The following is a 16,516-nucleotide window of genomic DNA, read 5'->3' on the forward strand; positions in this document are numbered from 1 at the left end:
TAGAAAGGAAAACATTGACACTGCTGTGTATTATAGTGCTTTGGTTTCTGCTAAAATCCTGAGAAAAGATATAAAAGAAACACCTCAACATGTCGCAGTTCCAAACAAACAAACAAGCTGTAATATGGTACAGGGGAACATCGCTCAGTAAATATGTTTTAAATTGTTGATATTTGTTTATTGGCTACTTTCATGTTGTTCAGTGGGGATTTGTACGACTGCTGCTTGTTGTGGTTCAGTGTAAACCAGTACCACTTGGTTTTTAGATGTTACGTACATAAAAACAAAGAGGACGTACAGTTATACATTCTTAGAATATGTTTTCTCCCAGAGAGAGAAGCTCTGAAGTGAATGCAGAGGAGGATGTAAGACAGAGGTACAATTTAAAGCATTTGGAAAAGAGATAGGATTTCAAATTACTGTTTGAGATCGGGAATGACAGTCCAGTGGAATTGGGGAAGGTCATTCCACCATCACCGAGCCTGCTGGGAAAAGAGAGATGAACATTTCCTTAAATTTATTACAACAGTAAATAAAAGGAGCAGACAGAAATGAGACAGGAGAGGACAAAAACAGAACGTCTATACACAAAACTTCAGAGCTTGCCAGAATATATCTAATAAATTGAATTAGCCAAACTCTGCCATCAAACTTGCAATGTTAAGGTAAGTCTGAATCTGCTATCTCACCAGTCGCATCATTTGTGAGCTATATTTTAACGAAACGCTCAGATTGGTTAAGAAGCTCGGCAGGTTAAAGTTGCGCCAGTGGATACGAGGAGGATCACACAAACACATGAACACACGCTTTTTTTTTTTACACCTAGATTATAGTGTAAATTCATTTAGTATTTTATAGACAGAGAGTAGGATGGATATAAGTGTATTGGTAGACACATATATACTTTATTTGACACACCATAAACCCAGTGCCTGAGTACCGTGTTTGTGTTTTTCTAAGTAGATGTCCACACAAGAAATGTGTGTCTGTGTTAAGTATACCCAGCATCCCAAAGTGATTTCTATGCATACACACACCTACACTTAAACACACAGAGTCACTTTCACGCTCTGATGATACCACCTACTGGGCATTGCTTTCCTGCCTGTGTCTTATCATACATTAGACCCGATATAACAGTGTGTGAAGCTTTGATGGTGCTCAAGAAGAAGTATTAGGTTCGATATAATGTGCCGGAGCAACAGAAGCGTTGTGCTGCCAGTATTGTACTGTAAGAGCCCACCGAGCCTGCTGTAAGAGATGATTAATACACTCTTTGATGTCTTACCGCTTGCAGAAATAATCCGTTTAGAATGGCTCTGATGTGTGTGCCTCTCTGTGTGTATGTGTGTGTCCATTCCAGTGGAGTTCATGAAACTGGACCTAGCTTCTTTGCAGTCTGTCCGTCAATTCGTCCAGAGCTTCAAGGAGCGGGACCTGCCGCTAAACATCCTGGTCAATAATGGTGAGTGATAGAGCTGCCTTAGTCTTGCCGTTTTCTGTAAATGTGTCCATCAAATATTCAGTCTGAAAAGTAGAAATCCTTTGCAGAGAGGTGTAATTTAGATGCTGTCACCTGAGTGAATTTAAAAGGATGAGAGTTAAATTCGGCTCACTGAAAAATATATATTTTAAGTATAATTTCAGCAAAAGTCTGTCATATTTAAATCACCCATAATCATGTTCAGTGGAAATATTTCCCCTTTATTTTTATTTAAGGTGCTGTTAGTGATTCTTGAGCGAGACTGCTGATTCTGTTGTTCTCATTTTGGTAGTTGGCTCAAAATGAGATTCAACAATCCACTCTCTTTCTACTATTTCATCTGAAGTTGGGTTTCAAGGCTGTCAAAAGTAAATTCTTTGGGTTGGTGGAGCCTGGCATCAGTGGTCTCTCTGAATTATTTGTAAGCTCAAAAAACATGTAATTGACCTACATTTCTGTCTTTTGTCTGGGACACTGAAGTCTTTCGGGACTCGAGGATGAGCATTTCAACAAAAAAAACTATTTAGTATTCACGAGGAGCCATTCACCTAAGATCTGCTGTTTGTATGTAATGTAGCACATAGCAGCACGGGCTTGTACTGACCTTGAGTGGAAAAGACATGCTACACATGTTTTACCAAACCCTGGAAATAATAATGTGATTCTCCCAAGGCCTGAAATAACGTGATACTATTTCGAAAATCAAGACTGGCACCAATTTTATCCGATGAAAATCTTTGTCAGAAGCTCGATGTTTGAACCACTTAACCATTACTTCTATCTGTCTATTTCAGCTTCTTTCACCATTTTTTCACACACCTCTCACTGTCAGTCAGGCAACAGGTATTATCAGTCCGCTTAATGATGATCCCCTTAATGAGAACATGTAGTTCTGTCTCATCAAGTCCACCTAAGAAGTTAGACATTTGTGATCTAAAAGTTAATAAGCACCATGTTGTGAATAGTTTCAAACTTCACTGAAATGTATGTTCGGGTGCTTTAAATGCTTCTGTACCTGTATGTGTGTGTTTCTTAAGCGGGTGTCATGCTGGTTCCTGAGGGCCGTACTGACGATGGATTTGAGCAGCACTTTGGCGTGAACTATCTAGGCCACTTCCTGTTGACCTGGCTGCTCCTGGACACGCTGAAGGATTCTGGGAAATGTGGCTACTTCTCCCGTGTTGTCAACGTCTCCTCGTCTGCACACCGCGTTGGCGAAATCAGACTAAATGACCTAAATAGCTGGTAGGCTCACACACACACACACACACACACACACACACACACACACACACACACACAGTCAAACATATAAGCAGTCACAGCCAACAGTACAAAATGACCAGCTGTGATCTGGCTTTTTGTCATGTTACTAATAATCACATCGTGCTCAACAAGTTAAGTGATGAGATGCGTGAACAGAATGCAATCAAACCCCAAATGGACAAAAATAGAAAGTAATACCATAGTTGTATTAAACAGTAATAACCCCTTAACTGTGTTAGTTTTATTTAAGAGCATTTCCAGCTCCAGATTGTCACACTCACCTGTTCGTCCTCTGTGCTGTCGTCACCAGTGCAAGTGTCTGATGCTCCGTTGGCGTTAGGTGGCAACTGTTGGCTCCAGTTGGCTCGTTCTCATTCCAGCTTGCAGCGCTCCTGTCCAGAAGCATTAGCTGCCTGAATATCTTCATTGTGTTGTTACATTACCTCAGCCAGACTTAACACAAGGGAAAGCTGTGGCCACACTTTACTTTAATGGTAAAACACGTCCAGAAGCTGACATAATACATTTATTAACAGCCTATTATAACAAAATCCTGTCACCTTTGAGATGCCAAGACAACTTTTTTGCCTCTGCTTTTATGACATTGAGAAATTCACTGAGCGTTAAGTCATGTGCCACACCAGCGCAACATTTTTGCCTGATGAAATACTGAATACGTATTGACACGAGCCCTAAGCACAGCACGACATTCAAAAGCCACATGCTCCAGCAACAGCCCTGCGCTTTGGCTCAACAGCACTTAGTACAATCTGAAATGTTGAAGGTGAAGAAGACATTCGTGGGCCAGAAAGCAAACAAGCAATGGTGCAACAAGTACTGCAGCAATGGCCACAAGACCTCAGAAAAGCGTTGAGCTCAAGAAATGAACAATACTAAAGCTAAAAAACTGACAATGTTCCAAACAAGAGTGGCAGGAGAACTTTAACTGGGCAGGCGGTCATTATGATAATAATAAGACGTCTGCACATCAGCAGTTAAAAGTATGTAAATGTAAAATATACTTTGCATGATGAAAACACGAGCTGTAAACCCTCTTACATGAACACAGTGTCATGAACTGGATGTCCTCAGACTTTACAGCTTTATACATTTCTGGCACTGTGGCTGTGCAGTCGAACGATGATGTCAGTGCCTCGATTCAGAAGCGTCACATCAATGACGCTGTGTGTCCTTGTTTACCAAATGTGCCCATTCAGCCAGAGGGTTCAGAGAGGTCTTGTTGAAGTTTTCACTGTAAGAAGAATTTGTCCTTGTTCAGCAGAACAAGTTTTTCTTACGTGGAAAAAATGTTAGCGACTGAGGCAACAGTTGATCAGAATGAATAGAATAAAACTGAACTGTCCTTGTTAAATTTAAATGGAGCCATGTTTGATGTAAAAGTATGACACTCTGTCATTCTCTCTCTCTCTCTACAGCCAGTGTTATTCTGCCCACACTGCTTATTGTCACAGTAAGCTGGCCCAGCTGTTGTTTAGTTCCCACCTCCACCAGGAGCTGCAGCGTGGAGGTTCCCCTCTGAGCTCATGTGCCGTGGATCCTGGCATGGTGGATACTGCACTCTATCGCCACCTCTGGACGCCCCTCAGCCTGGCACAGAGCGTCATCGCTCGTCTGCTTTTCAGGGTAAAACACTCTCCAGATTTTAATGTGATGTATTCACACAGAGGCCAAGTATGTTATCCAGCAAAGAAGATTTGATGGAAAATATTAAACTACACTACACATTGAACATGTTCCACCATTTTTGAACGAGTGACTAAACAATAAAGACTTCTCAAAAGAGTATTTCATTTTCCACTAGTGTGACTGTTCTCATGGTCCACTTTTCAGGGAAATTCCAGAGGATGTACAATATAAATCAAATTTGGCTGATGTGGATTACGTAAATGTATTTCCGTTGATTTCTATCTCAGTCCACAGCACTTTGTCTCTAACCCTCTGCTCTGTTACTTTACGCTACTAGAATATTTTAAGAACACCAAGGCTGTCATTTTGGTTGAATCATTTTTTTCCCCTCAATCCCCTAAACTGCAGTTTATTCTGGTGTTGTCCTTGTGAAGTTTCTCTTAGCTAAATAACTAGAATATAAATGTCTAGTGCGTAAAATTAGGTATTTAAAAGTTTTCTCTTAAGGTTCACAAACCAAAAGAAGTGCCCTCCATCACATATCAAGGAGCTTAGATTTTTATTTTAGAACTTAACAACTGAGCCAAACTACGTCCACCCTCATTATGTCAAGTTAAAATCTTGGATATCTGCAGCAAAACAGTCGCACTAGCAATTATGTTAGCCATTTAAATCAGTAGCGTTGCCGTCTACATGGTCTGCTCTCCTGGAAAGAGACTGCTCTACTGTTACATTTTCTTCTGGGAAGTCACAGTGACCTGGAAAAAAACAACCTCGAATGCAGACATTGTTCAGGATTTCATTATACAAGATAAAACACAGACTCGAGCATGTGCTCACACACAATCTATCCACATTGCTGAAAATGGAAGTGCTGCTGAAAATCACGACAGGCTGTTTTGCTGTGTGTTATATTTTAAATTATTTCTTGCGCAGCTTAAAGCGCTGGCCACAGGCTGCTGTTAATGTCCCTGGGATTTAATAGAAGGAGACGTGTGTGCGTGTTTCAGCCCCCAAAACTGCAATTGTCACAGGCATTTGCCTCCGAGCGCAACCTTGGGGAGGGTTCTGCCCCACATACACAAACACATTAATCACACAAACTCATGCATGCAATCATTAACACTCACACGCACAGAAAGTGTGATTCTTGCCGGTTGCAACACCTTTTTTTTTTTTTTTATCATAGCCATAACATTTAGGTTTATGCAAAAGCAAAGCTGGACGGTCAATAAGAAGGAAGAACTGAGATAAAACATAAGTAAGAACCGTATTCTCAATATAATGCATACAGAGAAGTGCCTGGTATTGTGTTGTACAAGGCCATATGTGTAATATTCATGTGCATTGTGCAAATCTGCAATATACTGCAGAATATATTGATGTTTTTCATCTGTAGGCACAGTGATTTATTGAGTTGTATAAATGTAAAAAATAAAATAGCTATACAATGAATCTTCTGTTTAAATACTCAGGTGTTTACAAATATGTAGTGTATTTGTAAGTCTGTGCTCCTCACAGATATAATAGCTCAACATATAGGCTTTCATACAGATTTTCACTGTCATTTCAAAAGCACACCTAATGATAAAACTAATCAAATCAAATTTGATCAATCAGAATATTTTGATTAAAAAATAGACAAAGTGATGTCCCATTAATATGCAATATTATTTGTAGTGAAATTAAATGTGGTGAGGTTTTTCTAAAAAAGACCTCTAAATGTTTAGTATAAAAATTAAAGGTTAAAAACGGAAAAAAAGAAACAAACGATATGAAAACCAGATGCCCCATGTATATCAAAAAATGTAAACTAAATTACAATTGTGCAGGGTAAACCTTTTAACGTAACTAAACAAGTCAATGTTAATGTTTTTTGTGGTGTGGTGTTTTCACAGCATTCTCTATCTGAGTAGACACTGATGGTTTTAGACGAGGCAACTGAGGAGAGACATGGCACTGAGACTGGTGATGCTCTTAAAAAGTCGATGAAACCATCAGCACCTCTTGGCAGCAAGACGCAATCAATATTCAGATTAAGCGATCCTTGTGGTTAAAAAACTAAAAGTGCAATATCCTCTGTAAGAAAAGCAGTCAGTCCAAATACAACAAAAGCAACAGGTGAGCCGGTCCAAGAAGTCTTGAGTTGCTTGTGCGCTGATTTACAGCGAACAGTAAGAAAGGATTGGGATGTGAAGGAAGCAAGGATTTAAGCACTGAAAATGTATTACTGTCAGCTCATTTTGTGGTTCAGCAGGGACGACATGGGTACAAATACTGAACTGCTTGTGTGGATTCTGATGCTATTGTGGTGTCCGCTCCATAGAAATAGAATGTGTTCAGGGAACTGCTGCTGTCTTTGACTGTAGCTCCCAGACGTCGGCGACCTGACCAAATATTTAGTCTGCTTGATATTTTTATATGTGTCTATTGCCGCTGCTGGATGCAGAGTTCACGCTGCTCTTGACATTATATGAAAAAGCCCTCACATGTAACTAGCAGTGTGGCAGCCAGAGCTGAACCTCATACAGCGTACAGAAATCTGTATGAACTAAAGATGTAACCAGTCCTTCTAGACATAGTGCAGATACTTTTTATAAGCATTATTCAACAGACTTACTGTTGTGGATGAGGATGAATCATCCGCAAATGGTCTTTTGTCTGCTTTTGGCAAAGTGGACATCACAGCAGAACCCATACTGTGGCCCATAGAATGATTGATTATTATACAGTACAGTGAGAGAGGGGATCAGTACATTTATTTAAGCAATCATAAAACTGAATACTGTAACTGGTACAGTATTGAGGCAGGAGAGGCAGTAGCCTTTCCTTACCAGAAGCCAAAATCTTGATTGCAGCCTTGATCTCTGACTCTGAGACACTTCACTCTAAATGTTCTGTTTCACTAAGTACTTCCCTTGAGCTGTATTTACATTCAGGAATTGAGAACTTACTCCTTGTGCCAACATTTTCCCCGCTTTATCAGCACTCTCAAAATACTTTCTTCAAAGTCTGTAAAGTGCAAATTATGTTTCTTCATGCAATATAGCCCTCAAGTCTGCCCGAGTGAATAGAACTAATTTCTTGAGCTCTGAATTGCTCTAATTTTTCTTTAGTTCAGCCATCAGAGTATATATTTTTTGCACATCTCCAGTCTTTGTTGTAGCGCATCAACCTCTATATGTGACTTTAAAAAGCCCCCCCATACCATCTGAATAGATTAAACTGGATTCAAATTTACGTCAAAGAACATCAAAAATACAATGTGTTAGAATATGAGATAAAAATATTAGTAAAAATAACTCTGTTGATATGCTGCCCCCTGTTTGTTTGAAATATTAATTAAACAATCCCTACGTGTCTGACCTTCATCCCCCCCAACAATTTAATATTAAAATGTTAATAGAAATGGGGGAATATTACAGAGATGGGGGTACGATCAGATGTTCACATATTGTCAGAGCTAATTATGATCTTTCTTAAAGTATTTGATGAAAGCAGATAATCTATCGTCAAACATGAGTTAAGAACTATGGAAAAAAGGGTTTTCCGAGGTTTTTAATTTGTCAGTCAGCGTCTGTCAGGGCGCATGTTTTCATGGTGGTGTATGCGCTCTCTCTGGGTCTGATGCTGCCTTTACTTATTGATTGTTTGTATTTTATTTTTTAGTTTTATTTATTAACTCTTATCTAATTGTCTTGCTTCTATATTCTTACATAATTCTTATTTAAGTAACAGAGAGAAGCCAAACAAAGTTTTGTTGTGGCTGGGTATGATAATAAAGTCTCGAGAAAAACTGTGATGAAGTGTTACATCAGGTTGACTGAGGAAGCTGTTTGCCCATTTTTGTGTGTTTTTTTAAAATTATTTTCAAGAAACCCAGAAGACGTGATGTACATCCATTTTTTGTCAGCAACTTAGTCTATTCATTTAAAAGAATGCTTTTTTGATAGCGAGACACTTCCAACCCTTGAGGCTCCACTACCTTGGACGGAAAACACTTGTTCTTGAGCTTTAATTTCTTTGCTTCAGTCTCGTCTCAGTTGACCTTCTTGAAGCACTGCAACATTAACACGCCAAGGACTATAAATGCAAGATTTTTTTATATCTCGCTTTGCTTTAAGTGGTACCCCATTTAAATTCCTTTATGTAATTTTAATAGCGTTGGAACTCATTCAAAACACTGATTATGTGACATCTTTCTCTCTTGGGTTAATAAGGGTTCATGCATCTCAGCTTGAGAGGAAAAGGAAAGGAGACACATAAGACACATAATAATGCCACTGGGCAAAAACATAGAATAAAAAGGACGTGTTGGCCTTTCACTGTGAGCAGACATAGATTTTAATCAAGAGCCAACGAGATAATAACAAGGGCTAAGGGCCGACATTGTTTTTTCAACTCGAAAGTCATAAGAAAACACGATGAACCTGTTGTCACGGGGACAAGCTGTTATTTTGTTTTTTATTTTATTCCCACAAAAAGTGATTCTAGGAAGTGTGTGAATGAACCTTTAAACTAGACAGCAGCATTAATAATGAAGCACGAGTTGTGTTTCCCTGTATTGTCGCTCGTACTGAAAAGTATAGCCCCGCAAGCAAAGTAATAATTCATTCAGAGAAACAATTAAAATTCATGTTTGGAAGTATTGTGCAGTGCTACAACACACACACACAAACACACACGCACACACACACTTGTTCACACACAAACTATGCAAGCACACTGTTGATGCTCGCAGGATGTGATCCCCTCTGTGCTCTGAAACCTGCTCCTGGTCTCACAGCTGACACTGAGATCATTGTTAAAATGCATCAACACTAACACGCACACTTATGCATGCAGACACACACACACACACACAGACCCTGAGCTCTCTGTTCGCTGACACTAACATACAGTGACATCAGCCCTCCTCTGGCATCCACACACACACAACACACACTCAGGCACTTTATTTGTTTCGTTGCAGTGATAACTTGTTGTTGAACTTGTCATCCAGCCATCACCCCGTTCCTTCGGTGTGCAGTTTTTTTTTTTGTTTTATTTAGATGTGCATAAATTTATATATATTTAATGATGTGTGTGTTTTTTCCTCAGACTCCCGCAGAGGGCGCTGCCTCTGTGCTGCACGCCGCTCTGTCACCGGACCTGGAGGGGGAGTGCGGAGGCGGCTACTGGGCCAATGGGCGTCGGGAGATGACAACACCGCCGACCTTTGACCCCCAGCTGCAGCTGAGCCTCTGGGAGACCAGCCTCCGGTTGTTAGGCCTGCACTAGCATGGGACTAAAGGACGTCTAACTGGACTTAACACTTGGGCCAACCAGCCACCTTCTCCTTATCCCCTTTTCTCAGTGTTCTCTTCTCCCTGCGAACCTCACATCGAGGCGTTCGTAGCGATTTTACGTTGACAATCGCATATCCCACCGCTGGACTGTGATTGGTTATTTGGAGAGTGAAGGCCTCCTTTTTTTTTTTTTTTGTTCCAGACCCGCCAAAGAAGGGCTACAGGGAATGGACGATGTTCTTTTGTCTTTGTTTGCAAACATGTTACACACGTACACACACGCGCTAAGGTCATAGCGATATGTGATTTTGTTGACATTTCTGATGTCGGGCTTCAGTTATAAACAGATTATCAGTTGTCATTCATCTCTGATCTGATAAAGTTTATTCCCCGATCGTAGCTGAACTCAGATGTCGTTCCACGGTGTCGTTTTCAATGACAACCGCCTCACTCTGCCTTAATATCATTAGTATGGCTTTGGATGATGCTTCTTTGGAGGCTTTTCCATCTTAAAAATAAAAATGTAACAGTAAAATGCTTTTTGGACTTCCATTCAAAGGCTGAAGTTTGGCATGTATACTGACTTCGAATTCACATGTCGGTCAAACCTTAGCACACACACACACACGCACGCAGACACACATTCAAGCACCATGACAATGATCTGATTTTTCAAACCTGGACCCGCCTCGCCGTGGCAGGGGAATGTGATGTCAAATCACATCGTCTTTCCCATCCCGCTCTTTTTAAGCACTTAATTTTTGTCAGTACATTCGTGTTGACTGCTGGTACGTGTATGATAAGCTGTGTTTTTTCCCTGCTGTTTTCATGAAGATGCTTGGAAAACAATACCAACTCCTCTGTCCTCTCTCTCTCCACGGCTCAGCAATCCAACAAAAGACGCTCCCTGACTGGACTGATCGGGAGATTTGGAGAGGGAAGGGATCCGATGTAAAATTTGGCCTAAATGTGGAACAGTTCCCCCTATAGAGCCTGAGAGTGACGAGGCTCTCGGTTTTTGTTCTGGGGGAATTTTCTTTGCTGTCATTTTCTGAGGGATTTCCAGTTGTTTCTGTTCGCTTTTGTCTGCTCGGAAACAAAAAAAGACAGCCACTCCACTGTCCCAGATTTCCTTTGTGATGTGTGTTAATCGGTTTTACTGTGTCTGTGATACCTGTGTGTGTTTTATGAGTTAGGAATTAACTCATGCTATAGACCCAATTCATGTTGATTGATAGCACAACAATGGCTGGTCCTGGAGGAACAGCGGCAGGAAGATGAGGGAGAGAGGGAATGCACCTTTTTTATTTCCAGTGTTAAAGCTGTGATTGGTTCCTCATTGCCGCTGCTGCCGCTTCCTCATTTGGCACAGCTCCCAGTGCATTGTGGGATTGAGATTTCCCAGTGGTGAGAATCAAACTCCATCTGCTGAGCTGACACACACATACACACTCAGAAACAGTGGAGGCAGTACATCCAGGCACAGGCTTATCTGAACAAGCACACAGCAAACAAACACGTCTGTTACTCATGCAGGAAAATACTCTCTCACACACACGCATACACACAAAAGCCGCCATAATACCATCTCCACTGTGATAAACCATTTTAGCTGTGAAGATGAAACGTTTTATCTGAAATTAAAAAGTTTGGGCTAAAAATCCTTCCCCACATGCCATCCCATGGCTATAAGTGTCTATCGTTGCTTTGAATACTGCCACTAAGCATCCAGCATTCGTTATTACCTGCCGTATGTGAAGCAATAGTATCACTGTGGTAGCTAATTCAGCCAGTAGCAGAGAGCCAGACACTCCGAAAAAGGGAAAGAAAGAAAATATAGAAATGACGAAAAGATACCGGCTTCAAGTTACCCATATATCAGGTATTCAGAATGTCTACTTGTATGAAAATATTTAATGAACACTGAAAGTGTGCATTGTTTTGAGTGGTTTCTGGAAAATCTGCAGTTTTTCAAGCAGGAAGATGTGTCCCAGCTCAGGGGCTGGATCCTCTGAAGGATGTGGCCCTCAGAGGTCCAGGCTGAAACTGCTCCTCTCCCCTTCATGCGACAACGGTTTAGACCCAGGAATAAAAAAAACTAGTGGTGTGTTCAGGCGCTCCTTGTCAACCCATAAAGTTGAAAATGTCCATGTTTATTGTAGGATGTTATCATCAAAACGGCAACAAATGTCATTGCAACACTAGGCAAATAGTGGACCAGGTTAATGGAGAAAAAACAAACATCCGTATTACTTCCATTGATTTGTAATGCCCTGTGATTAACATGCCCATGCTGCAAATAGTGGAGTTCAGGCCTGGCTTCCATTATTTACAACCTTTTGTTGGTTTAGTCCATGTGATATGTTTACAAGTGATAGATCACCTTAACATGAGTATAGGGCTGGGTATCGGTGCTCAATACCTTTTAAGCTATTGATGGAAATAACCTGATACCAAGTAGGTAGAGTCTGCGGTTCAGCAAGGGATGGTGGTGGCATTTTACTCAACCGAATGCTTCTCCTCACATGATGGGAAACGAGAGAACAATACCCAGCCCTGCACTTGTCTGTGGTAAATATGACATGATTGTGTGAATTTATGAGTAGAAAAGGATTTTGCCTGAACGCTCCGTTGAACAGTTGATCAGCACATAATGGATTGTTGACTTGTGTCGTCCAGTTTTGGGTAAAAAATAAATAGCAGTGTTTCATCAACGTTTTTTGTGGAGGAGCCTTTGAAATCGTCTGAGTCTAATGACCTCATTATGAAGAAATGTATCTCTGCAGGGTCTTTAGAGTAATGCTGTGTTCATGTCATATGGGATGGATGGTTGGATAAATACTATTAAATTACAATATATCTGTTTGAGGTATCCTTTACCTTGAATGACAGACTTTAGCTGATGTTTAGCGTCCATTTTTGTTCTCCAAAAATCTCCATGTCAGACACTTAACATACTGAAAATAAATAGAGAAAGGTTTCTTAGTAATAATGACTTGATTACTTGGATGTTGATGTGAACAATTTACAAGACTAAACCTGACAATATGACTTGAACACAACTCCTCAAAGTTTATCTGATTGGCTCTTTGTTTTATTATTGAATTACTTAATTCAGTCCACCTCATTTGAATGGGAGTATCTGTTTCCAGTTCAACCCAATCACCAGGATAAATGTTAGCGATGTACTTTTCTGCAAACCATGTATAACTACTCTTCTTTTTTTTCAGTTTTTGATTTTACTCTATGACAACGCTGTGCTTGTGGTCTGGTTAGGTTTAGGCACAATAACCACTTAGTTAGGGTTAGGAAAACGTCCTGTTTTGGCCTACCTAGTTCTGTGGCCACAAAGAAAGAGACATCTAGTTAAAAGTACAAGGTTTAAAGCCTCAAACTCTCCTGATGACATGTCAAATCTTCCTGGTTGTGATACCATTTAGACTGCTAAAAACATTCTATGGTGTCCTGTTTCAGAATGTCGACATGCCTTTCACTAGAACTATCCAGTGGTTTCACGCTTCCAAATGTTGGATCACTCTTGAACAATAGTCTCTCATAAAAAATATCCTGTGGTTTCATGCTTTGGCATGTCTCAAACAGTGGTCTCTTGCTAGAAATATGAAGTGGTTCTACAAAAATTTCATGTAGAAACCACGTATCAAACAGCGGTCTCTCGCTTGGCAGCCACCAAGCCATCACGCCATCCCCGTGCCCTTCTCCAGTGTGGTCATATACATGTCATATAAATGAGATATAACACATATTGTATAAACGTTGATCTGATATGTAACGCTTCCGTGGTTTGAAGAAATGTACGATGCTAACATTTCTATCTTTGTGAGTGGTCTGTCCAGCCAGCCAATCAGGTCAACTTTGAACTTACCATTACTTTCATTCATCCTTAATTTAAAGCTGAATGCCCTCAGAGGTGTGGTGTGTGTTTTTCTGGTGCTGCAGTTGCGTGGGAATCGACTCTAAAATGCCAGCAATACTCATCAGTTTTTTGGGATCAAATGTTTTTGTCGTCAAACTGCTCAGAAACAAACTATTTATCGCCTCAGTGCTTCTTTGTTTGACTGCGTGGTTCCCCGAGACTATCACAAAGGTACTGACTAAATAACAGAGCAACAAACAAAACCCACCCAGTCCCGAATAAACAATCGCGCTTGCTTTCCTTCACACAAATAAAAAACACCAGCTTACAACTTTTTTTTTTCTTACAGTCCAGCTGCTACAGTCGATGTTTAAAAACCTGAGCGAGAGGGAGAGAGATAGAGGGAGAACATCACCAACTGTCATTCCTATGCGAGCACAAGGTTTTCCCAAAGACGAGACGAGCAGAGGGTGTGAGGGTCTGTCCCGGTGTTCTCGTTGTGTCGGTGTGCAGAGGAGGGCTGCTAAATTTAGCGCGCTCCTCCCCGAAGCGCTCCGCACAGACGGGACAACGCAGTGAACTCTCTGAACTCGAATTGCAAAATATAGAAAAAGAGCTAAAAAGGAAAAAAAAACAAAAAAAAAAACAAAAAAAACGCTCAAGTAACCGTCTGTGATATTGTCTGTATGTGATTTACTCGTGTATGATTATTTCAAAGCGTTGTCACCCACTGGACATTGACAAGTGGCGCTGTATGTAGACTGACAATGCTCTAATAGCCATTCTTCTGTCTGACCTGGGATTACATTTATATTAAATGTTCCGGTCCCAAGTTCTGCAAATCCTAAGTGTGTATATGTATAGGAAAGAGAGATAATATAAAGATGTATACAGGGGGTCAGCAGATGAACCGAGTGCTCGCTCTGGTAGAGAAAACACATCCGTATCCATCCCCCCTATAACATTCTCTCCTGTAGTGTGAGTGCGACCTTTCCCTCGAGTCCCCTGCAGGGCTGCAAATCGAGGATGTCCCCACCTCAGATCCGGCGTAAACACTCAGTCCATCTGGGCCCCTGGAGGATTTTACGAAAATGTGCAAAAATGTTTTTATTTTTATTTTTAATGTTTATTTTGTTGTTGTTGAGATACACATCTTATTGCTTTTGCCGTGCCTATGAAGAAAAATCTCCCTCATATATGTGTAACTGTGAAATTTTCCATGTAGAATATGAGCTCGTAGAAAAAAAAACTGTGATTACTGTCTCGTCCTGTGCATTGCTGTAAGTTTTTTCTCTCTTTTTGGAGTGATCGGACGTGTACATGTGTGTGTGTGTGTGTGTGTGCATGTGTGCGTGCGTGCGTGTGTGTTCGTGGGTGTGCGTGTCTGCGTGCATGTGTGTCTAGATAAGGGAGTTCATGTCCATGTTTTTTGTCAATGGTTGTGACATTCCAGCAGCAGCCACCACCTTTTCTATTATCCAAAGCTTCTCAATAAACATATCATTGTGCCACTCCGGCTCTCCCTCTTCTGCTCTGTGTGTGAGTGAGAAACTGTCAGACTGATGACACGCAGCATGAGACAGTGAGCCTCCAGCGCAGTCTGAACTTTGGAGATATTCTCAGATCCATCAGTGACACACACACACACACACTTACTATCAGGTCACTAGGATTAACTCTTTCCTGTCATACATACGAGATTTAGAAACTACATAGTGGTGGGAATGTAATGAAGTACATTGCTCAAGTATTGTATTTAAGTACAAATGTGAGGTTCTTCTATAACATTACTAATACTACTGTATTACTTGCAGTATTTTTATTGTAAAACATATTGAAACATATATGGAGCTACATTTTCCTGATTATACTTTAATAAATTGTCAGTGCAGGACTGTAGTATAAGTACTTCATCCACGAAAGCCATTAGTTTACATACATTTCACATGTTAACCAGTAAGAATTAGGAATTAGCACATTGATATGGAAGTCTATTTCCGCCAGTTCAAGGGGAAATAATCATAATTTGGATTTTATAGCTCATAATCATGACTTTTTATATCAAATTATTACTTTTATCTCATTATTTTGACTTTGTATCATGATTTTTACGTATTTCAACTTTTACATCTCATATGTTTATATCATGACTTCATAATTCCGAGTTTGTATCTTATTTACAACTTTTTATATCATAATGAGTTTTACCTCATAAATCTGACCTCTTATTCCTCTATTTTGATGTTTTTCTATCTCATGAGTATAATGTTTCATGTCATCATTATGAATTACCATGGAAATATTTTTTCTGTCAAGCTTAGTTTTCATCCTTCTTTCTTTAACTGGCAGAACTGGGCTTCCATACCATAATGCTCTGTGACAGGTATTAAAAACGTTGAGCAGCTGGCGTTACTGACTTTGATTTTGGATCAAAATGTCAGGAGCAACAGCGTAGTGACTTTATCCTTTAAGAAAAAATAATCCTCTCCTGACAAGAGTGGTGTCTTCAATGATGAACGTGCCATCATCCACAGTACACAAGGTGTCACTGAGGTAATCGATGAGTAAGAAAATGGTGTTCTTTGGTCTTTAAGTGAACACATCTCAACCCAGCTGATCACCTATGTGAGAATCATATTTCAGAAAATCCACAAATCTCACAAAGCAAAAACTCTGCACTTAATATATTCAAATGTCTTGGTACCATAAGTGCAACAAATGAATCAGACTTCTCTTTTTCTGCATATGTGACATGAAGTTTTTGTCAGAAGAAGCAGAGAAGAGCTCTTGTCAACATGTCCTGAAGAAAAGTGCTATTGAGACACTTAATTAGGCTGCAGCACCGCCGGGCCTGAATCAGAACGCTGGGGAAAATGTAAGTCAACTCATCAAGGTGCATTTGAATGGCAGGCGAGCGGCGTTACATCATGTACACGTCGACTTGCGAGAATGAATATC

The 16,516-nt window shown here is 40.3% G+C and overlaps 1 protein-coding gene across 5 annotated transcripts in view; it reads left to right on the forward strand.

Moving 5' to 3' along the window:
- The window catches only part of LOC115587582 (dehydrogenase/reductase SDR family member on chromosome X), a 61,352-nt gene extending 46,283 nt beyond the window's left edge, over positions 1-15,069 (forward strand). For all 5 annotated transcript variants that reach the window (XM_030427490.1, XM_030427494.1, XM_030427491.1 and 2 more), the window contains 4 exons: positions 1,364-1,465; positions 2,521-2,728; positions 4,186-4,393; positions 9,497-15,069. In XM_030427490.1, the coding sequence (XP_030283350.1) occupies positions 1,364-1,465; positions 2,521-2,728; positions 4,186-4,393; positions 9,497-9,676 (698 nt within the window). In that variant the 3' untranslated portion in view covers positions 9,677-15,069. The remainder of the gene's footprint in view (positions 1-1,363; positions 1,466-2,520; positions 2,729-4,185; positions 4,394-9,496) is intronic.
- The last annotated feature ends 1,447 nt before the right edge of the window (positions 15,070-16,516 follow it).

This window comes from Sparus aurata, chromosome 9 (genome assembly GCF_900880675.1).
Source record: "Sparus aurata chromosome 9, fSpaAur1.1, whole genome shotgun sequence".
In the NCBI taxonomy this organism is placed as follows: domain Eukaryota; kingdom Metazoa; phylum Chordata; class Actinopteri; order Spariformes; family Sparidae; genus Sparus; species Sparus aurata.